Source organism: Felis catus, chromosome C1, assembly GCF_018350175.1.
Source record: "Felis catus isolate Fca126 chromosome C1, F.catus_Fca126_mat1.0, whole genome shotgun sequence".
NCBI lineage: Eukaryota > Metazoa > Chordata > Mammalia > Carnivora > Felidae > Felis > Felis catus.
The window spans coordinates 30,347,862-30,374,502 of record NC_058375.1 but is presented as its reverse complement, the minus strand read 5'-3'; the positions used below and the strand labels follow the sequence as shown (position 1 = coordinate 30,374,502).

Sequence of the window (26,641 nt, the reverse complement as noted above, 5' to 3'; positions counted from 1 at the left end):
TCCCCAAGCCTTTTCCTACAGCTGAGCGCAAAGCTGCAGCACCATCTTATGGTGATCATAATCCACAGCAAGAAACGAGACCAAGAGACCAGCATGGGAGAGAAACTCAGACTACAGGAGACCATGTAATCAGCAAAAAACTCTCACATCATAGTATAATTCTCTAAGTAAGCACCAGCCTTCACTTCTCCACCAAACAGAACGAACTATGGAACTTCTCAGGTACACACCCAGGGCCGAAGCTTGAATATTTTTCATGAAATACAAGCAAACCAGATTCCTGCAACTGATCAACTCAGGGGCAAGAGAGACAGCTGCTTTATCTGACTGCTGCTGACGGGGAGGGGGGGGGGGGGACCTGACAGAACTTGGCATATTTATTTATGGGAGTCGTTTCTTTTTTAAACGTCTTGCCCATGTTGGACAGATCGGGCCTTCATTTCCTTCTGCCCCAGAGGAAAACTGGCCTAGGGAAGGAGCAGAGCTTTCAGTAAAGGAGGCCTAGGTTCAAATTCCCAGCTCTAGTAACTTAGTAGCTAAGTAACTAACTTGCTAGGTGGTTCAGTTTCCTTACCCGTAAAATGTGGATACTACCACCTGTGGAAGTGGGTGAGAGAAGGCCGATGAGGTAATGCCTTATAAAGTGCTTGGCTCAGTTCCTGGTCTTCAGTAAATCCCTTTTCTTCCCATTTGTTACTAAGCAACAAGACAGGAGACACTCTACCATCACCACCACTGGGGTCCTAAGAGTATATTAGGCTTGACTAGGCTCTTGACTAGGCTCTTAAGAAAGTAGATATGTTCTAAGACCCAAAGTTCGGGTGTTTGTTTTTCTTAACAGCGGCTCTGCTTCCACTATTTCACTAAGTAAGTCAACTCTGATCACTAAGACTTCACCCTGTACCTTTTTTCTCACCTCACCTGAGCTCTCAACATAGGGTGCCGCCTTCTGGCAAAGCAGCTGACTAAGGGCGACTAGGAAGAGACTAGGGCACAGACATTCTTCAGGTCTTCTGCTTTGGCTTTTTCTAGTTAACTGTTCACTGCCCACAGTTCTTACATGGAGATGGCCAGAGTGAACGAGCTCATTCATTCATTCACTCCACAAACATGAATGGTGCCTCATCTATAGGCCAACCACTAAGTGCCATAAAGTGCATAAAAGTGTAAAGCTCACATCTACCAGCTAAAACCACTTTTTACCCTAACTCCCCTGAATTTTTTTTTTTTATTTCAGAGTGCTAGACGTACCCTTGTATTTAATAAACATTTGAGAGTCAGAAAGCTAATTTTGTCAGATTCTGACTTTCAGAACTCATCTTTTAGATAAATTATAAATCCTAACATTAATACAGGTCTGGGCAAAACCAAGGGACAGGAAATCCTATTATTAGGATCTGAAAGTGTAATCCAAAAATGTCAGTTGGATTCTGTTTTAGTTGCTCATCTGAACAGCCAGCACTGGAAAATAGCCATCACAGTCTATTTATCTGGTCTACCTACCTCCCAGCTTTGAGAAGATCAAATTAATAAAATATCCATTCGCTTAACAAATATTTATTGAGTACCTGTTCTAAGCCAGGAAAAGAAGAGAACAAGAGACAAAATCCACTGTTAAAATGGCATCCTACTGCAGAGATCCAGACAGCAAATAAATGTTAAAACAGTAGTGTTATCCAACACAACACTATGCATCACATACTGCTCTGACAGTAATTTGGCAAAACAAAGGAAAAGTGTATGTATGACCTAATAATTCCGGTCCAGGTACCTATCCAAAAAACCCACTTTCCTATAAACCTAAGGACACACGTACACACATGTTCACTGTAGCAATGAATGCCTTCGGCACAGAGCCCGCTTCAGATCCTCTCTCCCTTCTCTCTCTGCCCATAACGCACTTGCACACATGCGCACTCTTTCTCTCTCTTAAAAATAAATAAACAAGGGAAAAAAAGGATATATAGAAGACAGAATCTATATCAACTATAAAAACATATAAACACCACCACATATCGTTATGAATACCTCATCTGTCATAAAGACACAAAAGCATATACGGGAACCATCTACATCAACTTCAGGACAGTATTTACTTGGGGAGGTCAGAAGGAACAAGAAAGTTGATTGTATGGGAAATGTTTCATTAGCACCAACAACAGAGATTATAATGACTATTTTACTGATCCCCTAACATTTGATAGCTCTACTCTACATTTCTATTTGGCTTTATGTAGCAGGTGTCCTTGGTGAGAACAGCTAATAGACACTCAATAATAAAAGACTAGAAAACTGCAATAATACATAACTAGCGAGAGACACGTCATATTCTCTCTGAGACAAGGATGATGGAGCCTCTATATAACCCTTTATCAGCCAACCAGAAGCTTTACAAGAAGGGGAACTTCCCCACACTCCCAAACACTTAGCTAATACAGACAAACACCAAGCCATCAAGAATAGCAAAGAAAAGGAATTAGTAGTTACTTGCATCTGAGAAAATACTCTGGCAGCAGAGCTTCCCACGACAAAACAAAGTAGTTACTCAGCTATGCTGAAATAGCAAACAGGGAATAGCAGGTAGCCAATATGCATGCAGAAGACAGACGAAACCAAAAGTATTTTATTTTCTGGTAAAATAGGTAACAGGGCAGGGAACAGTGGGCTAAGTCAAAAGCCATGGTAATTATAAGATCTGTTAATAATTGTAACAAGTTGCTACCAGTAACTGCTAATTATTGAGTATATACGCGTTCCATCTCCCTGGCTCATACCTCCCTGATTCTTTAAACCTCTATCAAGCTATTTTATGGTGCTTCTCTGAATTATTCAGTTGAACCTGGGTTAAGTCTGTGTCTAGTTCACTTTGTATCTCCCACAGACTCTACCTAAGACTTTGTTCATAGCTGGTCCTCAGTAAATGTTTGCGGAATTCAGTTAAAGAATACATTTTCCTGGGGGCACCTGGGGGGGCTCAGTAGGTTTAAGCATCCGACTTCGGCTCAGCTCATGGTCTCACAGCTCGTGGGTTCAAGCCCCGTGTCAGACTCTGTGCTGAAACCTCAGAGCCTGGAGCCTGCTTGGGATTCTGGGTCTCCCTCTCTCTCCACCCCTCCCCCACTCATCCTCTCCTCTCTCTCTCTCTCAAAAATAAATAAAACATTAAAAAAATACACTTTCCTATAAACTAAAACCACAAGAAGATACAATTTCATACCCACTGTGATGGTTATAATCAAAAGAAAAACAATAACAAATCTTGACGAGGATATGGAGAAGTAAGAATCCTCACACCTTCCTGATGGAATGTAAAATGGTATAGCCACTTTGGAAGATAGTTTGGCAGTTTCTTAAAAAGTTTTACATCAACTTACCATACAACCCAGCAATTCCACTTCAAGGTATATATCCAAGGGAAATAAAAACATACATTCATACAAAGACTGGTACTCAAATACTCATATCAACATAACTTATAACAGCCAAAAAGTGGAAACAACCCAAATGTCCATCAACTGCTGAACAGATAAAATATGTGGTGCATATATATAATAGAACAGTACTCAGCAGTAAAAAGGCATGAAATACTGATACATGCCTCAATATAGACGAACCTCAAAATTTTAATGCTAAGTGAAAGAGGCCAGACGCAAAAGAGCACATATTCTATGACCCCATTTATGAGAATTGCCCCAAATAGGCAAATCTATAGAGACTGAAAATAGATTGGTGGCTGCCTAAGGCTGAGGAGGAAAAAGGGGGGGAATGTAAATGGACAGAAGGGTCTTCCAGGTATGATGAAAATGTTCTAACGCTGGATTATGGTGAGGGTTGTAGAACTCATAACAATCATTGAATTGTATGATGACTATGAGTCAATTTTATGGTATGTAAACCTCAATAAAGTCATTTTTGTGTATTTTCCTAAAATAAACAAACAATAGAATAGCAACCAAAAAGGTGTTTTAAAACAGTCAGCAAACTATATGAAAGGAGAAGAAACAACAGAAAGGGCAGGTCTGGAGGCTAGACTTCTCTGAGTACACCTCACATGCACTTTAAAATTTTCCCTTTGGAACAACATAGATGGTCTATATAACATAAAATAAAATGGAAAGGGGAAAAGCAATCCCTAAAAATTTGGAGGCAAATAAAAACCAATGAACCTAATTGTGTACTGAATAGCTTCACAACACAGAAATTTTTTTCAAATGATTTTAAAATATAATTATGTGTACATTCTTAGGAGACATACACAAAGGACAATGAAAACTATAAAGAAATCACAAACTTCTTAGGGTGCCTGGGTGGCTCAGTTGGCTAACCATCCGACTCTTGATTTCAGCTCGGGTCATGATCAAGCCCCACATGGGGCTCTGCGCTGACAGGGCTGAGCCTGCTTGGGATTTTCTCTCTCCCTCCCTCCATCTCTGCTCCTGCCCCACTCACACTTTCTCTGTCTCTCAAAATACATAAATAAACTTTTTTGAAAAATTACAAACTTCTCAGTAATCATATTGTTAATAATAACACTAAGATTGCTGTTTTGGTTCAAATACGTGTAATATGTCTGTGTGATTGTACACACATCTACGTGTATGTAGGTATATGGAAAAGGGAGTAAGTAATATGTTACTGTTGTTAGGATAAAGATTTTCAGCATGAGTAAAAAAGATATAAAGTCAAAGAAGTTAAAATAAAACTATAATTTGGGGGTGTCTGGATGGCTCAGTCAGAAGAGCATGTGATTCTTGATCTCAGGGTCATAAGTTCAAGCCCCACACTGGGTATAGAGATTACTAAAAATAAATAAATAAACTTTTTAAAATAACTCTGTAATTTTAAGTTTGAATGAGAGATAGCAGTATAAATTCATGGTTTTTTAAAATAAGGAAAATATACTTATTAGCTAGCTCTGTCCACAGAAAAACTGACCAACCCAGTAGCATTCAGATTGTGGTCAATAAAAATTGAGAGTTTCTTGAAGAAATTGCTAATTTCAGGCCTTGGGCAGGAAATACACAGAGTCTGGAACATCTCATCACAAGAAATAAAGGAGATTATCAAAAAGGACTATGGAGATGATGCCAAAAGACTCAGAGTCCACTTTAGGAAGCTCTCATTGGCCAAAGATGGAGTTGAGTATTAGGAAGAATGATAGCTGTATTTTATTGGAACACATTTAAAAACCCAGGAGTCATAAGTGATACTAAGAAAAAAAATGAAAAAACTTTCAATTTCTTATCTTTGGAGAATCTTAGGGAACCAATTAATTATGCTGAAAACTGGTAAACAGAGGGAGATCTTTGTATCTACCCTTTCCTAGAGGAGATATCTCTTAGGGTAATTGCTGAGGTGAAGTTCTTCTTTATAGAAGTAATCCAGCTAAATAATCAAAAAGGAATGAAGGAATTTGAGCAGCACCATTTTGCAACTTTTAAAAAGTAGGCTCCAGCGTGGAGCCGAGTGAGGGGCTTGAACTCACGACTCTAAGATCAAGACCTGAGCTGAGATCAAGAGTCAGCTACTTACCCAACTGAGCCCCTGCAGGCACCCCTGTAACTTCTAATGAAACAGTGGAACTAGCAACAATGATGAGTGGTTGCTAAAACTATTAGGTGAAGATGTAATAGGGACTGGATGATCAGGCTGCTAATAGCTGAACCCACATGTTCAGCAGCAGACGTATACTACTCAACATCACCATCCTTGCCCTCCACATCCTCCCTAAAGGTATCTGAACGTGATTGAGCCTCAGGTCTAGATCTAAACCACCAGTTGATAAGCAATACAACAGAGGGATGGAAGATGTCACAGAGATGCTATCAACATCTTTATAAACCTTAAAGGACAAAAGACCAGATTTCCTCAATGGATTGTTGGGGGGAGGGAAAATTTAATGCAATATGTAGACTTTGTTGGGATTCTGATTCATAGAAATCAACTTTTTTTTTTTGTAATGAAGTAACTGGAGAAATCTGAACACTAATCAGATACTTGATGATTTTAAGAAATTATTGAGTTTTACAGTGTTATACTAGTTTGCTTAAATTAAGAGTCTTTAGGGACACTTGGGGGACCTAGTCAGTTAAGTGTCCAACTTCGGCTCAGGTCATGATCTTGCATGTTCGTGGGTTTAAGCCTTGTGACAGGCTCTATGCTGACAGTTTGGAGCCTGGAGCTGCTTTGGATTCTGTGTCTTCCTCTCTCTCTGCTCCTCCCTCGCTCATTCATTCATTCATTCACTCATTCTCTCTCTCTCTCTCTCTCTCTCTCTCTCTCTCTCAAATGAATAAACATAAAAAAAAATTTTAATTAAGAAATCTTTATCTTTCAGAGATATATGCTGAACTACGTACAGATGAAATTACATGAAGTTTGGGATTTCTTTCAAGATAACCTACTGGGGTTTGAGGAGTGGATTAGGATATAGATGAAATAATACTGGCCATGAGTTAAGAACTGTCGGGATAGGTGATAGGTATATGGTAGTTCTTCACACTGTTTTCTCTACTTTTATCAATATTTGAAGGTTTTCGTAAGAAATTAAAAAAAAAATTTTTTTTTTCAACATTTATTTATTTTGGGGACAGAGAGAGACAGAGCATGAACGGGGGAGGGGCAGAGAGGAAGGGAGACACAGAATCGGAAACAGGCTCCAGACTCTGAGCCATCAGCCCAGAGCCTGACGTGGGGCTCGAGCTCAAGGACCGCGAGATCGTGACCTGGCTGAAGTCGGACGCTTAACCGACTGCGCCACCCAGGCGCCCCTAGAAATTTTTAAAGAAAGGGGCGTCTGAGTGGCTCAGTTGGGCTAAGCATCCAACTTTGGCCTAGGTCATGATCTCACGGTTCTCCTGAGTTCAAGCCCTACATCGGGCTCTGTGTTGACAGCTCAGAGCCTAGAGCCTGCTTCAGATTCTGTTGTCTCCCTCTCTATGCCCTTCCTCTGCTCATGCTCTCTCTCTCTCTCTCTCATAAATTTTTTTTTTTTTTTTAATTTTTAAAGAAAGAGAAAGTACACATTTTTCTGATGGAGCTGTTCAGGAAAACAATGGTTCTGTTATCTCCATCTCTTCTGTCCCAGCAAAGTTTTGATTAACCAATTCAGTTTTTATTCCTTGGCCTATGAGTCTCCATTTTAAAAAGAGATTGAATTATAGTCAAGATAAATAGAGACATAGTGTAGACACAGTCCTCTTATCTCACATCTATGAGACCGACACTGGGACTCACGGTGGGGACAAGTTTGTGGCAAAAATACAAACGGCCAAAACAGTTTCTCTAAAAACAGCAACAACAACAACAACACTCCTCTGTTCTTAAGGGCTCTAAGGGGATACCTCTACTGCTCCATGAAAGCTCAGCAAAGTTCTTACACCCACCCTGCTAAGGCACACCTGCCAAGTTCATGTTCCTGGTTATCCCTATATCCAAAGCATGCTTAAAGACACCCTGTGATGGCACAAAAATACATGTTACTTCCACACTTTCCAGATTGCCAGCACTGGCTCCAAACCAGAGCCACAAGAAATAAGCCCCAAACTCAATTTTCTCAGGTAATGAGGAATGCTGGGACATCTGCTGTTCTGCTTCTAACCAGCAGGTGGCACTAATGCCCCAACTAGGACATCACAGTCACTTGGGTCCCTGGAGTCCATTCCTTGAGTTATTTATATTAGCCTTCTTTTCTTACCTGCTCAAAAAATGCTCCCTCTAATCTATCAGCTTCATATACAGGGACTGTGTATGGGGGAGCTGTCTGAGAAACAGCTTTGTTTGGCTGGGCTAAAATGATTCAAGATGGTCTTTTTATAAAAATAAGGCTGTATTTTTCCAACAGCAATCCAGACTTGAAAAGGATTTGCCTTCTTAGGAATGGAGCAGCAACAAGGCTGTGTGACCATGTGAACACTACCAAGATGCCACTGCTCTTGAGTATGATGGAAGCGACAAGCTTGTGCTTACCAGCCCATATACAAACCCAGCTGCTAAGGTGCTTGCTGTGGACTGAATGTTAGTGCCCCCTCAAAATTCGTGTTGAAGCCCTTACCTGCAACGTGATATATTTGGAGGTGGGGGCCTTTGAGAGGTAATTAGTTTCAGATGAGGTAATGAAAGCAGAGCCCCCACGCTGGGGGCATTCATGGGATGAATTCATCCCATGAATGCCTGAATGCCCTTACAAAAGGATGAAGAGACATGAAATCTCTTTCTCTGTACCCATGCACCAAGGAAAGATCATGTGAGGAGATAGCCAGGAATAGGGCCCCCACCAAGAACCTGACCATGCTGACACTCTGATCTCAGACTTCCAGTCTACAGAACCATGAGAACAAGGTGTTTGTTGTGTAAGCCACCTAATCTATGGTACAGGCACACCTTGTTTCATTGTGCTTCACTTTACTGCACTTCACAGAAACTGCATTTTCTACAAATTGAAAGTTTGTGGCAACCCTACATCAGTAAGTCTATCTGTGTCATTTTTCCAACAGCATTTGCTCACCTGTGTCTGTGTCACACTTTGGTAATTCTCCCAATATTTCAAAAGTTTCATTATTATTGTATCTGTTATGGTGATCTGTGATCAGTGATTATGGCTCACTGAAAACTCAGATGATAGCATTTTTAGCAATAAGCTATTTAAAAAAAATTTTTTTTAACGTTTATTTATTTTTGAAACAGAGCATGAATGGGGGAGGGTCAGAGAGAGAGGGAGACACAGAATCTGAAACAGGCTCCAGGCTCTGAGCAGTCAGCACAGAACCCAACGCGGGGCTCGAACTCACGGACCGCGAGATCATGACCTGAGCCGAAGTCGGACGCTTAACCGACTGAGCCACCCAGGCGCCCCAACAATAAGCTATTTTTTAATTAAGGTCTGTACACTTTTTAAAAATACAATGCTATTGCACACTTACAGACTACAGTATAAACATAACTTTTTATATGCAGGGGAAATCAAAAAGTTCATCTGACTTGCTTTATTGTGGTGGTCTGGATCCAAATCTGCAATATCTCTAAGGTCACCTGTATTTCATTACAGAACCCCAAACTGACTAAGGCAGTGCTATAATTAACCAGGCTTGTTTTAAGATCATTAGAGATGAGGAAAAGTCTACACCAAAGCAGGATTACAACCCTTCACCCCACCCTTCTAAAAGCATCAAACGGCCCATACTGTGAGTCCCCATAGAGTCAGTTTTGACCCAACTGAGCAGACTTCTAACAACCGGCCAACACACAAACCAGTGAAAAATCCCATTTCAGCATGCAATGATCAGGAAGTTGTGGGTTTAGGCCGCAATAGCTCTGTCCCCAGGCTACTTCTACTCTCACCCTTGTTCACGGCCACACACAGAGAAGAAAGGCTTGGCACTAACCATGGAAGGCTGCACATCTTCTAGTTCCTTCTAGGCAACATCCAAGCCAAGCAACAATGACCCCAAACTTCACAGGCCCTACCTGGAAGTGCAAAATAATGGTCCAGATCAGGCCCAGGGTCAGCTTGGGGTTGCCATCCGTGATGTCATCGTTGCGAATATTCACTAGTTTCACCTGGAAAACAAACAGAGGTTGATCTCAGAGCTCTGGGACTTTTGGTTTTGATTTCATTTTTGCAGATTTTCATCCTTATATCCAATTAAACTGATTGTGTGTGGTGTATGTACCCAAGTACAGCTCTATGAGTCTGAACGTCTGTATTGATGCATAATTACCACCGCAGTCAGAATAACAGAACACTTCTGTCACCCTGACAAGGTGATTTCATGCTGCTCCTCTGTGGTCACACCCTGACTTCACCTCTAATTCCTGCCAACCACTGATCTGTTCCCCATCTTACTTGTTCTAAAATGTCGTATGAATAGAATCAGACAGTATGTAAGTTTTTGATACTGGGTTTTTGGGGTTTTTTTTCACTCAGCATAGTGCCCTGGAGATCTCCATCCTCGTTGTTACATGTATCACTAGTTTGCTCCTTTTTACTGCTTAGTAGTATTCCATCATATCAACAGACTATGCTGTGTTTACCCATTCATCCACTGAAGAACATTCGGGTTGTTTCCAGTTTGGGACAGTGATGAATAAAGCTCCTAGATTTATGAGCATATGCTTTCATTTCTACAGGGTAAATTCCCAGGCGTGGGACTGCTGGGTCATATGGTATATGTTTAGCTTTAGACAAAACTGCCAAACTCTCTTCCCCCATGATTGTACCATTTTGCATTCCTATCAGCAAGGCAACCTTATAAGCACATGGTATTGTGAGTTGCTTTTTTATTAAGTCATCACAGCGCTGATTTTTTTTCTTTCTTTTTTCCCATGGGAGGGAATAGCAAGCCCCTCTCCCTTACTCTTTGGCCTGTTCTCACCTCCATTTTCCCTCCTCTGCTGAAGATATCCACACCTGCCCATGCCTCCACTAGCATCTGTTTTTCCCTGTAAAATCTCATTCTAATAACACAATGTGCATAGACACACAGGCCCTATCCGCTGCTAGGGTGACCAAGTGTCCCACATGCTGGAAACTGAGAGATTTCCCGGGATGTGGGACTTTCAGTGTTGAAACTGTGAGAGCACCAGGAAAAGCAGCCCAGCCCCTGCGAGCCTTTTCTGTCAGACCCTCACGGAGTTCCCGTTCAATTGTGACAAACTGCCCTTGAGCTGGCCTCCCTTTATCTCTTCAGTTGAACTGAAACCTATGTGTCTCTAAAGAACTCTGGTGACCTCACTTCTCCCCCTACACCAACAGTGACCTGGTACCACAGGTGAAATTCTTGTGTCCCTCCAAAATTCATATGTTAAATTCTAACACTCATTGTGATGGTATTTGGAGGTGGTGCCTTGGGAGGTGATTAAGTCACGATGGGTGAAACCCACATGAATGGGAATGGCACCCTCATAAAAGAGACCCCAGAGAGCTCCCTTGCCCCTCCACCATGTGAGGACACAGCCAGAAGACTGTGGTCTAAGAACCAGAAAACAGGACCTCGCAGACACTGAATCTGCTGGTACCTTACTCTTGAACTTCCCAGTCTCCAGAACTGTGAAAAATATAGTTCTGTTGTTTATAAGCCACCTACATGACAGTATTTTTGTTACAGCAGCCTGAACCGACTAAGACACCTGTATCTCCATTCCTCTTCTGTATACTGCAGGTAGGAGAGGCTACTCTTCTAGATCGAGAACACAGTTTTCTAATCACCAATCACTGACCCACAGTTGGGAGGATGTGGTATTAGCCATGTCCACATTCCTCAGCCCCACTCCCATCAGCTTGCCCCTTCCATTCTGAAGTTTACTTTGCAAACAACCTTCCAATCTCTACTAACCCTTGATGACTTTAGCACCTAAATCCTAAAAGTGGTGATCTTATTAGCACTCATTCAATGACCCAAATATCACCCCATCTGCACAATTCATGTACGTTCTCCATTCTGAGGACTTACGCTTTTCCTCTACTTTGGACAGCTACACAACTACAACTTAGACCTCCCCATTACCAAGAGCTGTTCTAGAGTTCTCCCTGCCCTTCTCTGAGTCCGCTGTTCTTATCTGCACATACTTTAGTCTGATCATAGTAACCAAATCTACCGTTGGTCCTTATTTAGACTTGTAGCTAATCGATTCTTCTCATTCTCCCTTGCCTATTAAGAACCCCCAGGGTCCTTCCAGCTCTACACACAGACATTTCTAATCCTGCTTTCTCCAGTACCCTAAACACTGCCTCTAATTCTCCCACCACTTTTCATTTGTCAATTTATTTCAACAAATATTTATTAAGTGTCGATTAAGGACCATTCATTATGCCAGGTGACGAAGAGAAAACTGTGGAGGAAGATCCCGTTCCCGGTCCTCACGGGGCCTGCAGTATATGAGAGCAAACAGAGAAATAATAAAGTAGTAGATGTTATATTGAAAGTAAACTGCTCTGGGAGCACAGAGAAAGAATTTCCCAAGTTAATGAGAAATACTGATAAGAGTGATGAAAATGAACTAACTCTAAAAATACGCATACCATTCAACGTCCAGCTTGGCCTGAGTGATTGCCTGGCGCCCACAGCTAGACCGATCTCTTCCACTCAACTGGCTCCAAGCAGACAAACTCTCTGACCCCCTCTTCCATCTTCCTTCCTGCCACCCCACCCCTCCATCTTCATCCCTCCTCCTTCCTTTTCCCTGTATCTCAAAGAAAGCGGCATTTTCCTTTTCTTTTTTTTTTTTTAATTTTTTTTTTTTAATGTTTATTTATTTTTGAGACAGAGAGAGACAGAGCATGAACGGGGGAAGGTCAGAGAGAGAGGGAGACACAGAATCGGAAGCAGGCTCCAGGCTCTGAGCTGTCAGCACAGAGCCCGACACGGGGCTTGAACTCACGGACTGTGAGATCATGACCTGAGCCGAAGTCGGACGCTTAACCGACTGAGCCACCCAGGCACCCCTCCTTTTCTTTTTCAAAGATAACCACACCAGCTGTGCTCAGGATCTCACCCTCAATCCCTGAATTTGTTTCCATCCATTAGAAAGCAGGGGTGGGGCAGGGGGAGGGGCAGTGTGTAGAAACAGTGGCAAAACACTGAACTCCATGGCAGGAAGTCCCAGCTCTGCTCTAGCTTGTGCGCTCTGGGGCAGGTCATTTCACCCTGCCAGATCTCACTTTCCTTATCTAGGAAATGAAGATGCTGGGCTAGAACCTCTCTGTGGCATCTCCCAGGGCTGGTATTTTGTCACTGTCAGCACTCCTCCTCACTCTCATCCCTGTCTGCCTCTCTTCACTGGCTTCTCCTCCTATGTGTAAAAACACGTGGAAAACTTTTTTCCCTTCTTATATCCAGGCCCACTAAACTGCTCTAACCCGCTAACTCCAAGAGCTCTTCTGCTCTATTCAGACTGTTCTCAAGTCACCAATGCTTGTCGGCCTCAGACTTCATGTGGCACCAACACAATGGCCAATCCTGACCAGCCCCTCATCTACTCTTCAGGATCATGTAGCATTCTGGTTTCTCCTCTTCCTGGATGAGGTACTTTTTTCCATCTTCTTTGACAATTTATTTTCCATCTTCCTTTTGACCCCCACCTTAGGTGAGTCCATAAGTTTCCATCTTTAGCATCTTGCTCTTCTCTGTTGACACTCTCCCATTCAGGAAGGCCTTAGATTCTATGCAAGAACCACCAAATGATTTGTCCAGCCATAATGAAATCGTTCACTAGCAAACAAGACTCAGCCTGGGCCAGATGGAGCAATTACCAAGGGCTCACCAGGGACACTGAAAACATTCCTAAGTAAGGGTCAAATGCCAACACTCCATGGCAGAATAGGGAAAGCATGGAAGTGTCTTACCTGCCGCTGCTTTAGGAAGTCCAGGGCAATCTGCACATTCTGGAGCCTATGAAAACGCATCCTGCCCTTCTCCCGGGGCTGCAAACAAACAAAAAGAGATGGTAATTTTAGCTACACCAGTTTACCCATGCAGAGCCCCATCCTTTTTCACTTCAGGGACTGAAAGACCACACAGAATTCCTCGTGGTTGAAGCCAGCCAGGGGAGCATTACATAAAGCACCCCTTAGTGGCAAGGCCTGTGTGTGTTTTGCCGTGCTCTCTGAGGCCTCCACGATGCTCGTTTCCCACTGTGCCTCCTGAGAACACACAGTGTGGGTAGACTACTAGTGTCGAATCAGTGCCGCAGCTCCTGTACAGGGTCTTCTGTGGCCATATACGGCAGAACCTGATTCTGGATGTGCAGTTAATGGGAACAAAGTCTCTGGCTCTGTGGCTCCTAAAATCACAGTTAAATGCTATTTTAAGGAAAGGGCGGAAAGTCCTAATTGCATACTACACAGTAATTAGAGCCAACCTTATTAAAAACCTGGCAAAAGAAGCTAGAGGTAGCCAATTTTAAACCAGGGAATGAAGAGTTATACATGCTCAATAAACAAGTGAAAAACTCAAAAACGAGAGACAAAAATCAGGAAGAAACCTATTTTCCAGGCAGATGGGTGTCCATTTAAAAAAGTCACCTTGGACCTCAATAAGAAATACCAACAACAATGAAAACCTTGATGAGTAGGGCCACTCAACAATGATACTCCAAAGGTATTTTCTGCTAGTCTCTCAGTCCCAGATGTCATACAAGCCACTGGAGAGCTCATCTCCATCCCGTGCCCCTGGCACCCTGTCCATAGCTCAGCTACTATCCATCCAAATGTGGCTGAAATCAGTGTACCCAGTGACAGCATGCAATGGGTGGCTATCTGTCTCTGGAACCTTTTCTCCTGCTCATTTTCCAATGTTGCTTTTATTTTACTAAAATTGGGACTGAAACGTCACTCTTACTAGATTATATATACCCAATTCATTTGTAAATGTCAAAGTAGTACTAATTAAAGGCTGATGAATAAGGTAGCTATGCGGCCAGGTGCTTGTACAGAGGAAACATCGTCCCAGGTTGAAACACAAAAAGTAACCAAATACGTGTAAAGATAAGGGGAGAAGCATTTCTCTCGGTGCCCCCAACACTTCTAAACAACACTCCCAAACGAGGATAATCTACAGAGATGCTGAGGCGCCTCTGGGCCACAGGATAACTTCTTAAGCCAAAGGTTTAGGAAAATCCTCTAGCAAGAACCTCTTTCCAGTCATTTCAGCTAAACTACTTGTGAACATGGCTTTGAGGATGACAGAGCCTATCAAAGTGAAGAGTCTAAGGCAATGGGAAGGGAGATTCTAAAGAGGTGAAAAATGACTTTAAGAGGACAGGAAACAGGGATATTGCTTAATCCCTGTTTCTGGAGAAAGATTATGGGCTATAATTTAGGGCCCACAAACAGGAAATGCCCTTCTCACACACTCTTCTCTTTATTCCTTGGTACTTCCCACCAAAAATAAATACCCTAAGAACATGCAAGTTAAAATCTCTGTCCTCTAGAGATATTATTGACAAAAGCAGCGTATCTCCATGCAGTGAGTGGTTTGTAAACTACAGGCTGTTTTGAAAACAAATGACATGGTGTGTGGTGAGAACCTGGAGGCTACAGAGGGTGGAGAGAGAGTTAGTCTCAAGTGTGGAGCCGTGAGCAATTAACTGTCATGCCTTCAACTAAACTTTCCACAGTTCTGCAATCCAGACTCAGACAACACAGCAAGGCCACCAAGAAAGCTACTGGTCTCCAGGTCACAAAGGCACTTGACACCTCCAAACACCATTATTCTTTCTGTGCCAACCACTCTCAGATAAGCAAAACAACCCCCACTCCAGGATCATCTAACAGTGGCAAGAGGCACAATTAGTTTTAACCACTTTCTTTGGGACCGAAAATTCCCAGGTGCAGAGGGAAGAAGGTGATTGGTAACTGAGGTACTTGGAGACCTCGAGAACCTCAGACTCTCTGATGGCCCTGCGGTGCTGGCTGGGATCCTGGCATCCCAGGAGGACCTACTACATCATCCTCATCTTCCTCCTCCTGCTCTTCGCTGTTTGTATGGCGCCAGGAGGGCATGCTCACGAGACGGAGGGTCTTCAGCCCTGCTGGCTCCTTTGGCCACCAACCAAGGCAAAAACATGACACAGTGACAGGAAATTCACAACACAAAAATGAGAAGGAAATGAATGCAACATTTTTTTTAAAAAGTGAAAATAAATATGAAAATACCCTCCCACAACCCAAAACATGCAAAACCATATCAAGACCAGATCACATGGTTATATTGAACACTTAGTCTGAAACACATCTTCAATTCTCCATGGCTGCCCATTCTCTCTTTTTGTAAATCAACTAAAGGAGAAGGAGATTCTGAGAATAATCATGAAAGAGGTATCTGGATAGTTCTCAGTGAAAAGATGATATGCTATGAATATCTCCATAAACAACTTGAACGTTTTCAAAGGTTAGGCAAAGAAATTAGATTGGAGTGTTTTCAGACGGTTTTATAAGCAACGTCACCAAAAAAGAATCACTTTCAATATAAAATCCCTACAAGTTCATCAAATATCCCAGCCAAATTGCCCAAAATGTAACTTTGTGAGTTAAAGTCCAGCAATGTGAAAGTGACATTATGATTACTTATGAGATTTATAAATGAGGGCCAGATAAGAAGTGGAATTCACCAGTAGTGGCTGTGCTAATAAAAGCATCTGTCAATTTAAGTCCATTAAAAATTATAAAAGTAGGGGCACCTGGGTGGCTCGGTCAGTTTAAGCATGTGACTCTTGATTTTGGCTCAGGTCATGATCTCACAGTCATGAGATCGAGCCCCACATTGAGTACCCCCACAGTGGAAGCAGAGCCTGCTTAGGGTTCTCTCTCCCTTGCTCCCTCTGCCCTTGCTCCACTCAGGTTCTCTCAGGGGGAAAAATCATAAAAGTAATTCTACCATAAGACAAAAAAGATGCGAAACCAAAACAAAGGGCCCATGGGAAGCCAAGCCCCAATCCTTGAAGAAGGTGAATAATACTTAAGGAGCAAAATCTAATGTGCTAAATTCCCTTCTTCAAAAACAGCAAACGCTGACTAAGAATTCACCAAAGGCAATGAATGCTTGAGTTACTTCAGTTCATGTTTTCCCCCAGAGATGTTTCCAGTATTTACCCCTGGACTTTTCTAAATGAAAACTATGTTGGGGCACCTGGGTGTCTCAGTCAGTCAAGCATCTGACTCTTGATTTCGGCTTAGGTCATGATCTCATGGTTCATGAGACAGAGCCCCATGTCAGGCTCTGTGCTGACAGCATGGAACCTGCTTGGGATTCTCTCACTCCCTCTCTCTGTCCACCCCACCCCCCTGAAAACAAAGAACCCACAAGTGGGGTTATTTTGATAAGCCAAGAAGCTCAGGCAGATTTGTCTTTAGATACATAGGTGTTTCCCACAAGCAATGCTTACTTAACACATTTGGGAGTAGGCAGGCATATTTAATTATCCAAGGAATTCAAATGTACTGCATCCAAGACTGTGTTCAGATAGCAACTTCAGTACTTCTCCAAACCTCTGAGATTCAGTGAATCAAAGAAGGAAGAAAGTGAGGTGGAGCCCAACTCGGGGTTTGAACTCATGAACCGTGAGATCATGACATGAGTCAAAATCAAGAGTTGGACACTTAATCGACTGAGTCACCCAGGCACCCTTAAATACCAGGGCTTTTAATGTAAACTTCATATCCTTAGCTGAATACAGAAAATAAAACAATTCACAACAGATGGGAAAATAGGAGCACCTATATAGACTAGAAAGAAAACTCTAGAAAGAAAAATATACCTTACTAAAAAGAATCTTTATTTTTTTTAAGTTTATTTATTTATTTATTTAGAGAGAGAGAGAGAGAGAGAGAGAGAGAGAGAGAGAGAGCGAGCATGCCTAAGAGCAGGAGAGGGGCAGAGAGAGAATTCCAAGCAGGTTCCACACTGTCAGCGCAAAGCCCAATGCAGGGCTCAAACTCAAGAACTTCGAGATCATGACCTGAGCCGAAATCAAGAGTTGGACACTTAACTGACTGAGGCACCCAGGCATCCCACTAAAAAAAATCTTTAAATGTGATCTATTGTTCCTGAAATAGTGTACCAACAAGTAGATAAAGAACAAATAAGGAGGAAAAAAATGCATATGAAAGGTATAAAACCGATACCTGATTCCATCAAGAAATGAGAATATGACACATCAATTCACATGAAGATGAAATTACATCATTTTAAAACTGTAAGTATGACTTAGAAGCAAAGTCCACCAATAATGTCTTCTACTTCTTTCTCCCAAGTAACAGAGAGCAGGCAGTGGAGGCCACTGTCCTGGCATTCAACACGATGGACTGGTATGTCATTAACAGGGCCATGTTTGGGCGAGGTCACTCATGAGAAGAAGAGAGAAGCTCACCAGTTTGATGCCTGAGAGGACCTCCAGCAGAGAGATTAGGTTGTGGCCATCCCGCAGATCTTCATAAAGATCATTGATGTGCTTGCGGACCTGTGCATGAGAATGAAACAGATTTTTATTTGGTCTTAAAATCTCTTATTATCTACACAAGAGTTTTTGATTCTAGGTAAACACAGATTAAAGAATTTGAAATGTGAAAAAATAATAAAATTCAGGAATTTTCAGTTTTGGAGTACAATACATATGAAATGGTAACACTTACCAGAAATGTATGTGTGTTTTTAAAGTAGAAGCCAGATCCACTACATACTCTAGCCAACTCTAAACAATATTCAAGAAGGACTGGACAAGGAGATGGAGAGTCAACCATCCTGAAACCTCTCAGGAATTATTATGGACCAAAATGTGATACAATGACCAATGCAGATGGAGGAGTCCAGTCAGAATCAGAAAAGCCTTCTAGAGTGCAAAGGAAACAAAAATGCTAGGTACCCAGTGTTTGACAGAATGTACCTATATTTTAACTCCTCTCTTACCAAATATTTCTAATAGTGAATTTGAGGGTTATTTTCCTTGTGAGAAAAATAATTCCAATTTTAGAACTGAAACTATGGGAAAAAAGATCTCACTTTGGAAAAATATCTGGTCCTTGTCAAACACCATGCTGAATGCTGTACACGTTATCTCATCTCTCTCTCACATTGATAAGGCAGGTGTTATTCCTATTTTATACGTGAGGAAATGAGGCACAGAGTGTTGAATAACTTGCCCAAGATCACAAGTGGGAAAACTGGCCTCAGGTTGGTCTTTCTGAATTTAGTCTTTGCCATTAACTACTATGCTTTATAATCAGCCATAATCTTATATTTATTTAAACCGAACAACAACCCTATGAAGTTTATTCTTGTATCCATGAAGGGACTGAGGAAGCTAAGACCTTGAGAAGTTAAAGTCACATAGCTGCAGGAAGCAGAAATAGGTTTTCTGGTTTGTTACAAGTCCAGTGACAACTCCATGGGGTGACACAACACAGAATCAGAAGACTAGTAGTGGCAAGCATAAGGAAGATGAATTTTCAATATAAATAATTGTCTAGACAACAATAAAAAGGGCTACTTTCAGAAGTCGTGGGTTTCTAGTCACTGAATTCTTCAAGCAGAGACTGGGATACTGGATTTCCACATCTGAGTGGAAAACTGTACTATAGTCATTTCCAATTGTAATATTCTAGAATTCCAAACAGAATGGGAGTCCGAAAAGATAAAGGCTATGGAGTGCCTGGATGGTTCAGTTGGTAGAGGATGTGACTCTTGATCTGAGGGTTATAAGTTCAAGCCCCAAGTTGAGTGCAGAGATTACTTAATAATAATAATAATAAAAAAAAAAAAGATAAAGGCTGGAAATATCTGGGGAGACTTCCTGGAAGAGAAAGAACTGGAAGGATTAGAAAATGTTTTGATAGAAAGACAGAAGATGGAAAACCACAGAAGACAAGGTACAGAGGTGAAAACATGCAAGATGCGTGTTTGTACCTGTGTGAGTAAAGGAGTAGGAAGGTGATGGGTAGATTACCCAGTTGGAGAAAATGGTTCATGATGAATTGGGTAATAGCTTTCAAACTTCAAAGGAACATTTCTTTAATTTTTGTGTTATTCACAATGTGAATACAGGTATAACACACTTTTTGGTTTAATCTGAATATTAACATTTTCTCCACCACTTTAAGTCTAAACAAAATAACACATCTAGCTCAGACTTGTAGCATTTGTTGATTTCCATCATGTAAATACTCCCACCATGACCAATTTCCAGCCACTAATATACTATCACTAAAAGTGATGTCAGGAAGAAATGTACAAGAGCACACCATTATATACTTTTCCATCAGAGATACAGCATACATAATTAACTTCAAGAGCATAGAAAATATTAACATGTAGTAAAATAATTATGAGATGATGTGTTTTGAGTATTTATTACCATTATTTTAAATATAACTTATTTCATTGTAAGCTTATATAATTTAATATTTCATAATGGCTGTGCTTAGCAACCAACTCACAGAATTAGTATTCAGTTCTCATGAGCCCATGTAAGCTAGCTCCAGCACACCAGTGGCTCCAAAATTTCAAGACCTCTCCATCAAGTGGGTCCAAGGTTTCAAGCTTGTGCAACCATGGTGCACCATGGTTGCATAAGCAGGTCATGAGGGTTGGAAAGAATGGATTTGGTAAGTTCAATTTTAAATATACTGAATTTATTTTATTTAAAGTTTGTTTATTTATTTATTTGAGGGGGAGGGTGTGGGGAGGAGCAGAAAGAGACAGAGAAAGACAATCCCAATCAGGCTCCAAGCTGCCAGCACAAAGCCTGACGTGGGGCTCGATCTCACAAACTGTGAGACAGTGACCTGTGCTGAAATCAAGAGTTGGACACTTAACTGACTGGGAGCCACCCAGGAGCCCCTTAAATATGTCGAATTTAAAAGAGTAGAAAAGGAGCTACAAACGGTAATGTTCTGGAAGCAGCTGAAAATACCAGAATTCAATTTGGGTCAGCTGAGAACTTAAGTTTAGAAGTCATATGCAGAGAGGTGCTAGCTAAAGACATGGGAAATGTTGGCCTTTCTGGGTTAGGGGCAAGAAAGAAGACAGAGTGCTAAGGACTGAGCCTGCGGGAATAGCCAAAATTAGAAGGCAGGAGATGGAAAAGTAATCAACAAAGGACAGGGTGGAAAAAGGCAGTGAAAGAAGTAGGCAAAAAAACAAGAAAGGGTGATCGAGGAAGGGGTGGATTATTGCTAGTATCAAATGCTCCAGGACAAGGATAAGGACCAAGAAAGCGTTTTTTAGTTTTCTTACAAATAACAGTGTTTTTTGTGAGAATCGTTTTCTAGAGAGTGGTAGAATAGAAATCAGATCATAAATGGTGGGTTAAAAAAAATAAATAAAAAAGTGAGGGGTGCCTGGGTGACTCAGGTCATGATCTCAAGGTCATGGAATGGAGCTCTGTATTGGGCTTTGCACTAAGCATGGAGCCTCCTTGGAATTCCCTCTCTCTCTCTCTCTCTCTCTCTCTCTCTCTCTCTCTCTCTCCCTCTGCTCCTCTCCCCCACTCGCTTGCTCTCTCTCTCCCTCTCAAATAAAAAAAAATAAAAAGAATTAAAAGTTCAAAATGAATAAATAAATAAAGTGGGAAAATATGAAGTACTTGATGTTAAGGGTTAAAAAGAGAAATGACAATGAGGGACTTATTTTTGATAGGTAAGACCTGAGCATAAGGTATTAAAATCAAGAATGGGCACTGAATAATTATTTAAATGAATAATAATAGGAATGAGGACCAAGTAAGATCATATTATCAAAAGGACACTAAATACCATGAGTACTAAAAAGAAAAAGGTGGTATTTTGAAATACAAAGTTAATTTCAATCAAGGCCTCAATATCTCCTTCTAAAAATGCCAGTTATGTTTTACACCTGCAAATAGCAAAATTCAACCACCTTACAAAAAACTTAGGTGAAATGAGTTTATTTTGTCTCTCAGTCTTTGGTTATAATGACTAACTATGAAAAACTATAAAAGATAGATATAGACAGAGATAATGGGGGAAGGGAGGGGAGCATTTTTTCCTGAGAATTTTCAATAACAGAGAACAATAGTGTTTCTGAAGCATATTGGGCACAGCTCTGCCTACAGATGGATAAAGTACTAGCTAACACTAGTGCTTCTATGTTAGAAAATTTTCAGATACAGAGATGGGATTTGGAGGGTTCAATTCATATCCCAAGATCACACAGCTAGTAAACGGTCAGGCCAATAAAATCCAGGTCTCCAATTCTGCCCCATTCCAAAGTCTTTATATCTTCTGCACATATCAAGTTGCCTCTAAAGTTTTCCATAAATCTCTTAAGAAAAAGTCCAATAGCAGGGCACCTGGTGGCTCAGGTGGTTAAGCGACCAACTCTTTCTTGATTTCAGCTCAGGTCATGATCTCACAGTTAAGACACTGAGCCCCAGGGGCGCCTGGGTGGCTCAGTCAGTTGAGCGGCCGACTTCGGCTCAGGTCACGATCTCGCAGTCCGTGAGTTTGAGCCCCGCGTCGGGCTCTGTGCTGACCGCTCAGAGCCTGGAGCCTCCTTCCAATTCTGTGTCTCCCTCTCTCTCTGCCCCTTCCCCATTCATGCTCTGTCTCTCTCTGTCTCAAAAATAAATAAACGTTTAAAAAAAAAAATTAAAAAAAAAAAAGGGACTGAGCCCCAAATCAGGCTCTGCACTAAGTGTGGAGCCTGCTTGGGATTCTCTCTCTGCCCATCCCCCACTCTCTCCCTCTTCCTCTCAAAATAAATAAACTTTTAAAAAGAAGATAAAAGAAAAAGTCCAATAGCCAAAAAAAAAAAAAAAAGCTAACAATGCTGTATGATACATATGAAAGTTGTTAAAAATAAATCCTAAGAATTGTCATTACAAGGAAAAAGTTTTTTTTCTTTTTTTGCTTTCTCTTTTTATTGTATTCATATGATATTGTGGATGCTAACTAAACTTACTGCTAATCATTTCCTAATATAGGTAACTCAAACCATTGTGCTATACACATTACACTCATACAGTGATTTGTCAACTCTGTCTCAATAAGACTGGAAAAGGAAAAGGAAAAGGAAAAGGAAAAGGAAAAGGAAAAGGAAAAGGAAAAGGAAAAGGAAAAGGAAAAGTCCAGTGGACCAAGCATCAGATGTTTTAGAGGCAGTCAAAGCCAAGACTGATCAGGAATCATCAATATGTATCTTTTTCTCCAACTAATACTCATGCTATTCTGTCAACAAAAAGATGAGTGAATAACTTCAGCTACTCAGGTTTTTGCCTGTTTGCATTCCCTGTGAAAATCACTGTCAACATTAGCAAATGTCTCCAAAGAATATATACAAATGGCTAACAAACTGATGAAAAGATGCTCAAAATCATTAGCCATAAGGAAAATGTAAATCAAAACTACAGTAAGATACCAGTCCACACCCAAGAGGATGATTATAATAAAAAAGATGGATTATAACTGTTGATGAGGATATAGAGAAACGGACCCTCACACATTGCTGGTGGGAATATAAAATGGTGCAGTCGCTTTGGTAAACAGTCTGACAGTTCCTCAAAAAGCTAAACACAAGTTACCACATGACCCAGTGATTCTACTCCCAGGTGAATATCCAAGAGAACTGAAAATATCTGTCCAGGAAAAAAAAAAAAATGAATGCATGTTCACAGCATTCATTGTTCATAACAGCCAGTGGAAATAATCCAAGTGTCTATCAATTGATAAATTGGTAAACAAAATGTCGCACATCCATACAGTGGAGTATTATCTGGCAATTAAATACTGATACATGCTATAATGTGGATGAACTCTGAAAACATTATGCTAAGTGAAAGAAGCCAGTTACAAAAAGCAAAGGACCACATATTGTATGATTCCATTTATAAAAGATATCTAGAATAGGCAAATCTAAAGAGTCGGAAAGTAGATTAGTGGTTGTCTGGGGCTGGGGGATGGTACAGAGGGACTGGGGTGATGACTGAAGAGTACAGGGTTTCTTTTGGGGATGATGAAAGGGTTCTAGAATGGATTGTGGTGATTGTTGCACAACTCTGAATATGCTATAAGTCACTGAATTGTATACTTTAAACATGGGTAAATTGTAGGCTACGTGAATTAAATCTCAAAATAGCTATTTTTAAAAATTAAGGAATGACTATGTTTTGAGGGATCAAGTCCACCGAGGCTAGTCCTCCTCAATTCCTGTGCATCAATAAGCTAAGGAAAGCTCTGCTCTCCCAGTTCTTTACAGATTAACTTGAAGTTATGGGTGTTATGGGTCAGTCAGTAGAGCATGAGATGCATGATCTTGGTTCAGGGTCATGATTTCAAGCCCCATGTTGGGTGTAGAGCCCATTAAAAAAAAAAAAAAAGAAGATTAATTTGAAGTTACAGAAAAAGAAACAGCTTCCCCAAATTTCTGAGTAGCTTTAGCAAAGGGAACAAACTGCACTTGGGTACTTGGAATCAGAATCTGGCCCAAAGGGATTTTAACACTCCCAGCTGGCAGATGAGAAAAGTGTTGCCTGGTCAAGTTAGGTACCCTGTATAAGATCACTGATATGGGAAGTGTCCATCACTGTCTCCCAACTCCAAGTTCAGTGCTCTTTCCCTTCACAAGGCTTCCATGATGCTTGAAGGGTAGAAAGGACATATTAAGAGGACCTCTTCCTTTCCCAAAGAGAACCAAGGATTGTCATGTGGTATTCTTTGACACCTGCAGAAACCCTGATCAAAAAAACCTTTCCTCTAAGACTTAAAAGAAACACAAGCAGCTCAATTTCCTTGACCCAAACTATGTTGAAGAATGATAAACAGGTCAGAGAAGAAAGTTTTAAAGAGAAGAATATGTTATTTATTCTCATCTACACTTATAAAAGGTACAGGGTATGTAAAAGTGAACCTAGTAACTTTTTTTTTAATGTTTTTATTTTATTTTTGAGAGAGACAGTGAGACACAGAGTGAGCGGGGGAGGGCCAGAGACAGCGAGACACAGAATCCAAAGCAGGCTCCAGGCTCTGAGCAAGCTGTCAGCACAGAGCCCAACACGGAGCTTGAACCCATGAACCGTGAGATCATGACCTGAACCAAAGTCAGATGCTCAACCAACTGAGCCACCCAGGCGCCCCTGAATTCATAGATTTCTTTCTTTTTTTTTTTTTTTTTTTAACATTTATTCCATTTTGAGAGACAGTGAGAGACACAGCACAAGTAGGGGAGGGGCAGAGAACAAGGGAGACAGAATTTGAAGTCGGCTCTGGGCTCTGAGCTCTCAGCACAGAGCCTGATGTGGGGCTCGAACACACGAACCGGGAGCTTGTGACCTGAGCTGAAGTTGGATGCTTAACCAACCGAGCCACCCAGGTGCCCCTGAACTCAGATTTCTAAACTGTAAGGGGAATTCCATATTGATTCCATGGCCAAATTTATCCTTGAGGAAAAGCCTAAAAGCTAATGCTAAAAAACAGATTATAATTGTCCCAGACTTTTCACCTGTGAAAGACCCACGCTCATTTAAAACTTTGGATATTTGGGGGTGCCTGGCTGGCTTGACCAGTAGAGCATGCAACTCTTCACCTCGAGGTCATGAGTTCGAGCCCTACATTAGGTGAGGAGTCTACTTGAAAAAAAATTTTTTTTTAAATAACAAAACTCTAGATTTTTCCTTTTGATGGTTCTAGTATATGCTCAGAACTCTTGGGTTTGTAGGCTTGCATTCTAAATTAGGTTACTTATATATTAAGATGCTAACAGCCTTAGCAAATCTCTTAAGATTGGACCAACAGTGTTCTCAACTAAGAAAGAAGAATTAATTTGCTTATTCCACAACAAACTGTTTCCCACAGAGATAGCTGGGGATCCAAGGGATCCTAGGTCAACTAAATCCAGAACTTAGGAGGCTTGGTTGCTTTGATCTTATATCCATCTACTTGCCAATGGCCACGTTAATCTGGGTGTACTTGGGGAGCACAGCAAGGGATGCCTGAACTACAAAAAGCAAATCTCGATCTGTAATTCTCAGACCAAAGTTCAAAGGATGCCAGCATGGAGCAGTGATTCTGATTAGCAGTGACTCCCTCTGAAATATCCCTAGATGAGAAATGCCCTTGGCTGGGTGTCTGAGAAGAGATGAAAAATAGCCGGGGACTGAAGTAAAGTTCTGGCCAGCTTCCAATTTCTAACAATGCTCCGCTGTATTCATCTGGTTTCTCCCTCCCTGGGCCTCCTGTCATCACACAGCACTGAGGCAGAGGTCCAACCAGCAACAGCAGCGAGCCAGTGCATTTGTATTCAAAGTACAAAGTTTAAGGGACAAGCCTGAGTCAGGATAAATTCAGTTCTTCTGATTGTTAGAGACGAGGCATGAAAAAATAAATTGGGGGCATATTTAGTAGAAAGAACAAGTAATTTTCATCATGAGACTTGTGAGTGATCCCTAGCTCCATCCTTCCACCAGCTGTATGATCTTGGGAAAGTCACTTTATCATTCTGACTCTCACTTTCCTTAGTTGTGAGCATCGAGAGGATTAAAAACCTTTACTTCCTTCAGTTATTATAAGAATCAAGCCAGATAAGAATGTGCTTTATAAGCTATAAAGCACTATTAGAATATTACTCAGGGCAACAAATACTGGGTACTTCTCACATCTGTGGTGCAGTACATAGTAGACAAAGTAGTACAATACAAACCCTAGCCCTCAGTGAGTGCACCGACGGAGGAGACCAATGAGTGAGCACACGAGGCATCACTTCAAAGTGGTGTGGAACAGAGAGTGGCAATTAATTTAGTCTAAGGACTGGAGGTCAGATTCTCAGGAAGGTGATATTGGAGCTGGGCCTTAAAGGGTAAGTGGGTGATGGCCAGGCAGAGGACACTGGGATGTGCATTCCCGGGAGAGAGAAATGAATAAGCAAAGAGGTGTGAAAGCACACAGTGTTTAGGGAGCACTGAGCTGTGTCATGTGACCAAGCACAGGCCACACAGGCGAGAATGCCTGCAAATGAAGCTGGGCAGCTTGGAACCAGCTTGGGAAGGGTTCTGCATCATGACAGAGTTCTGTGTCACCAAACTGAGGGCAAATGGTACACACTGAAGGAATTAGAGGGGAATAGCAATTTTCTCTCCATGTGTCTCTTCCTTTCTTCTTTCTTCTGACACTAACAAAATAAGACATAAGATCTGCCCT

General features: G+C 41.4%; 1 protein-coding gene across 15 annotated transcripts in view; it reads right to left on the bottom strand.

Moving 5' to 3' along the window:
• Window positions 1–26,641, bottom strand: part of MACF1 (microtubule actin crosslinking factor 1) — a 331,616-nt gene that overhangs the window by 174,820 nt on the left and 130,155 nt on the right. For 10 of the 15 annotated variants that reach the window (XM_045035587.1, XM_045035582.1, XM_045035592.1 and 7 more), the window contains exons 3-5: window positions 17,866–17,955; window positions 13,343–13,420; window positions 9,466–9,558 (exon numbers count right to left, since the gene is read on the bottom strand). In XM_045035587.1, the coding sequence (XP_044891522.1) occupies window positions 9,466–9,558; window positions 13,343–13,420; window positions 17,866–17,955 (261 nt within the window). Of the gene's footprint in view, window positions 1–9,465; window positions 9,559–13,342; window positions 13,421–15,439; window positions 15,536–17,865; window positions 17,956–26,641 lie in introns of all 15 variants that reach the window. The other 5 variants (XM_045035584.1, XM_045035590.1, XM_045035591.1 and 2 more) reach the window with 1 other exon arrangement.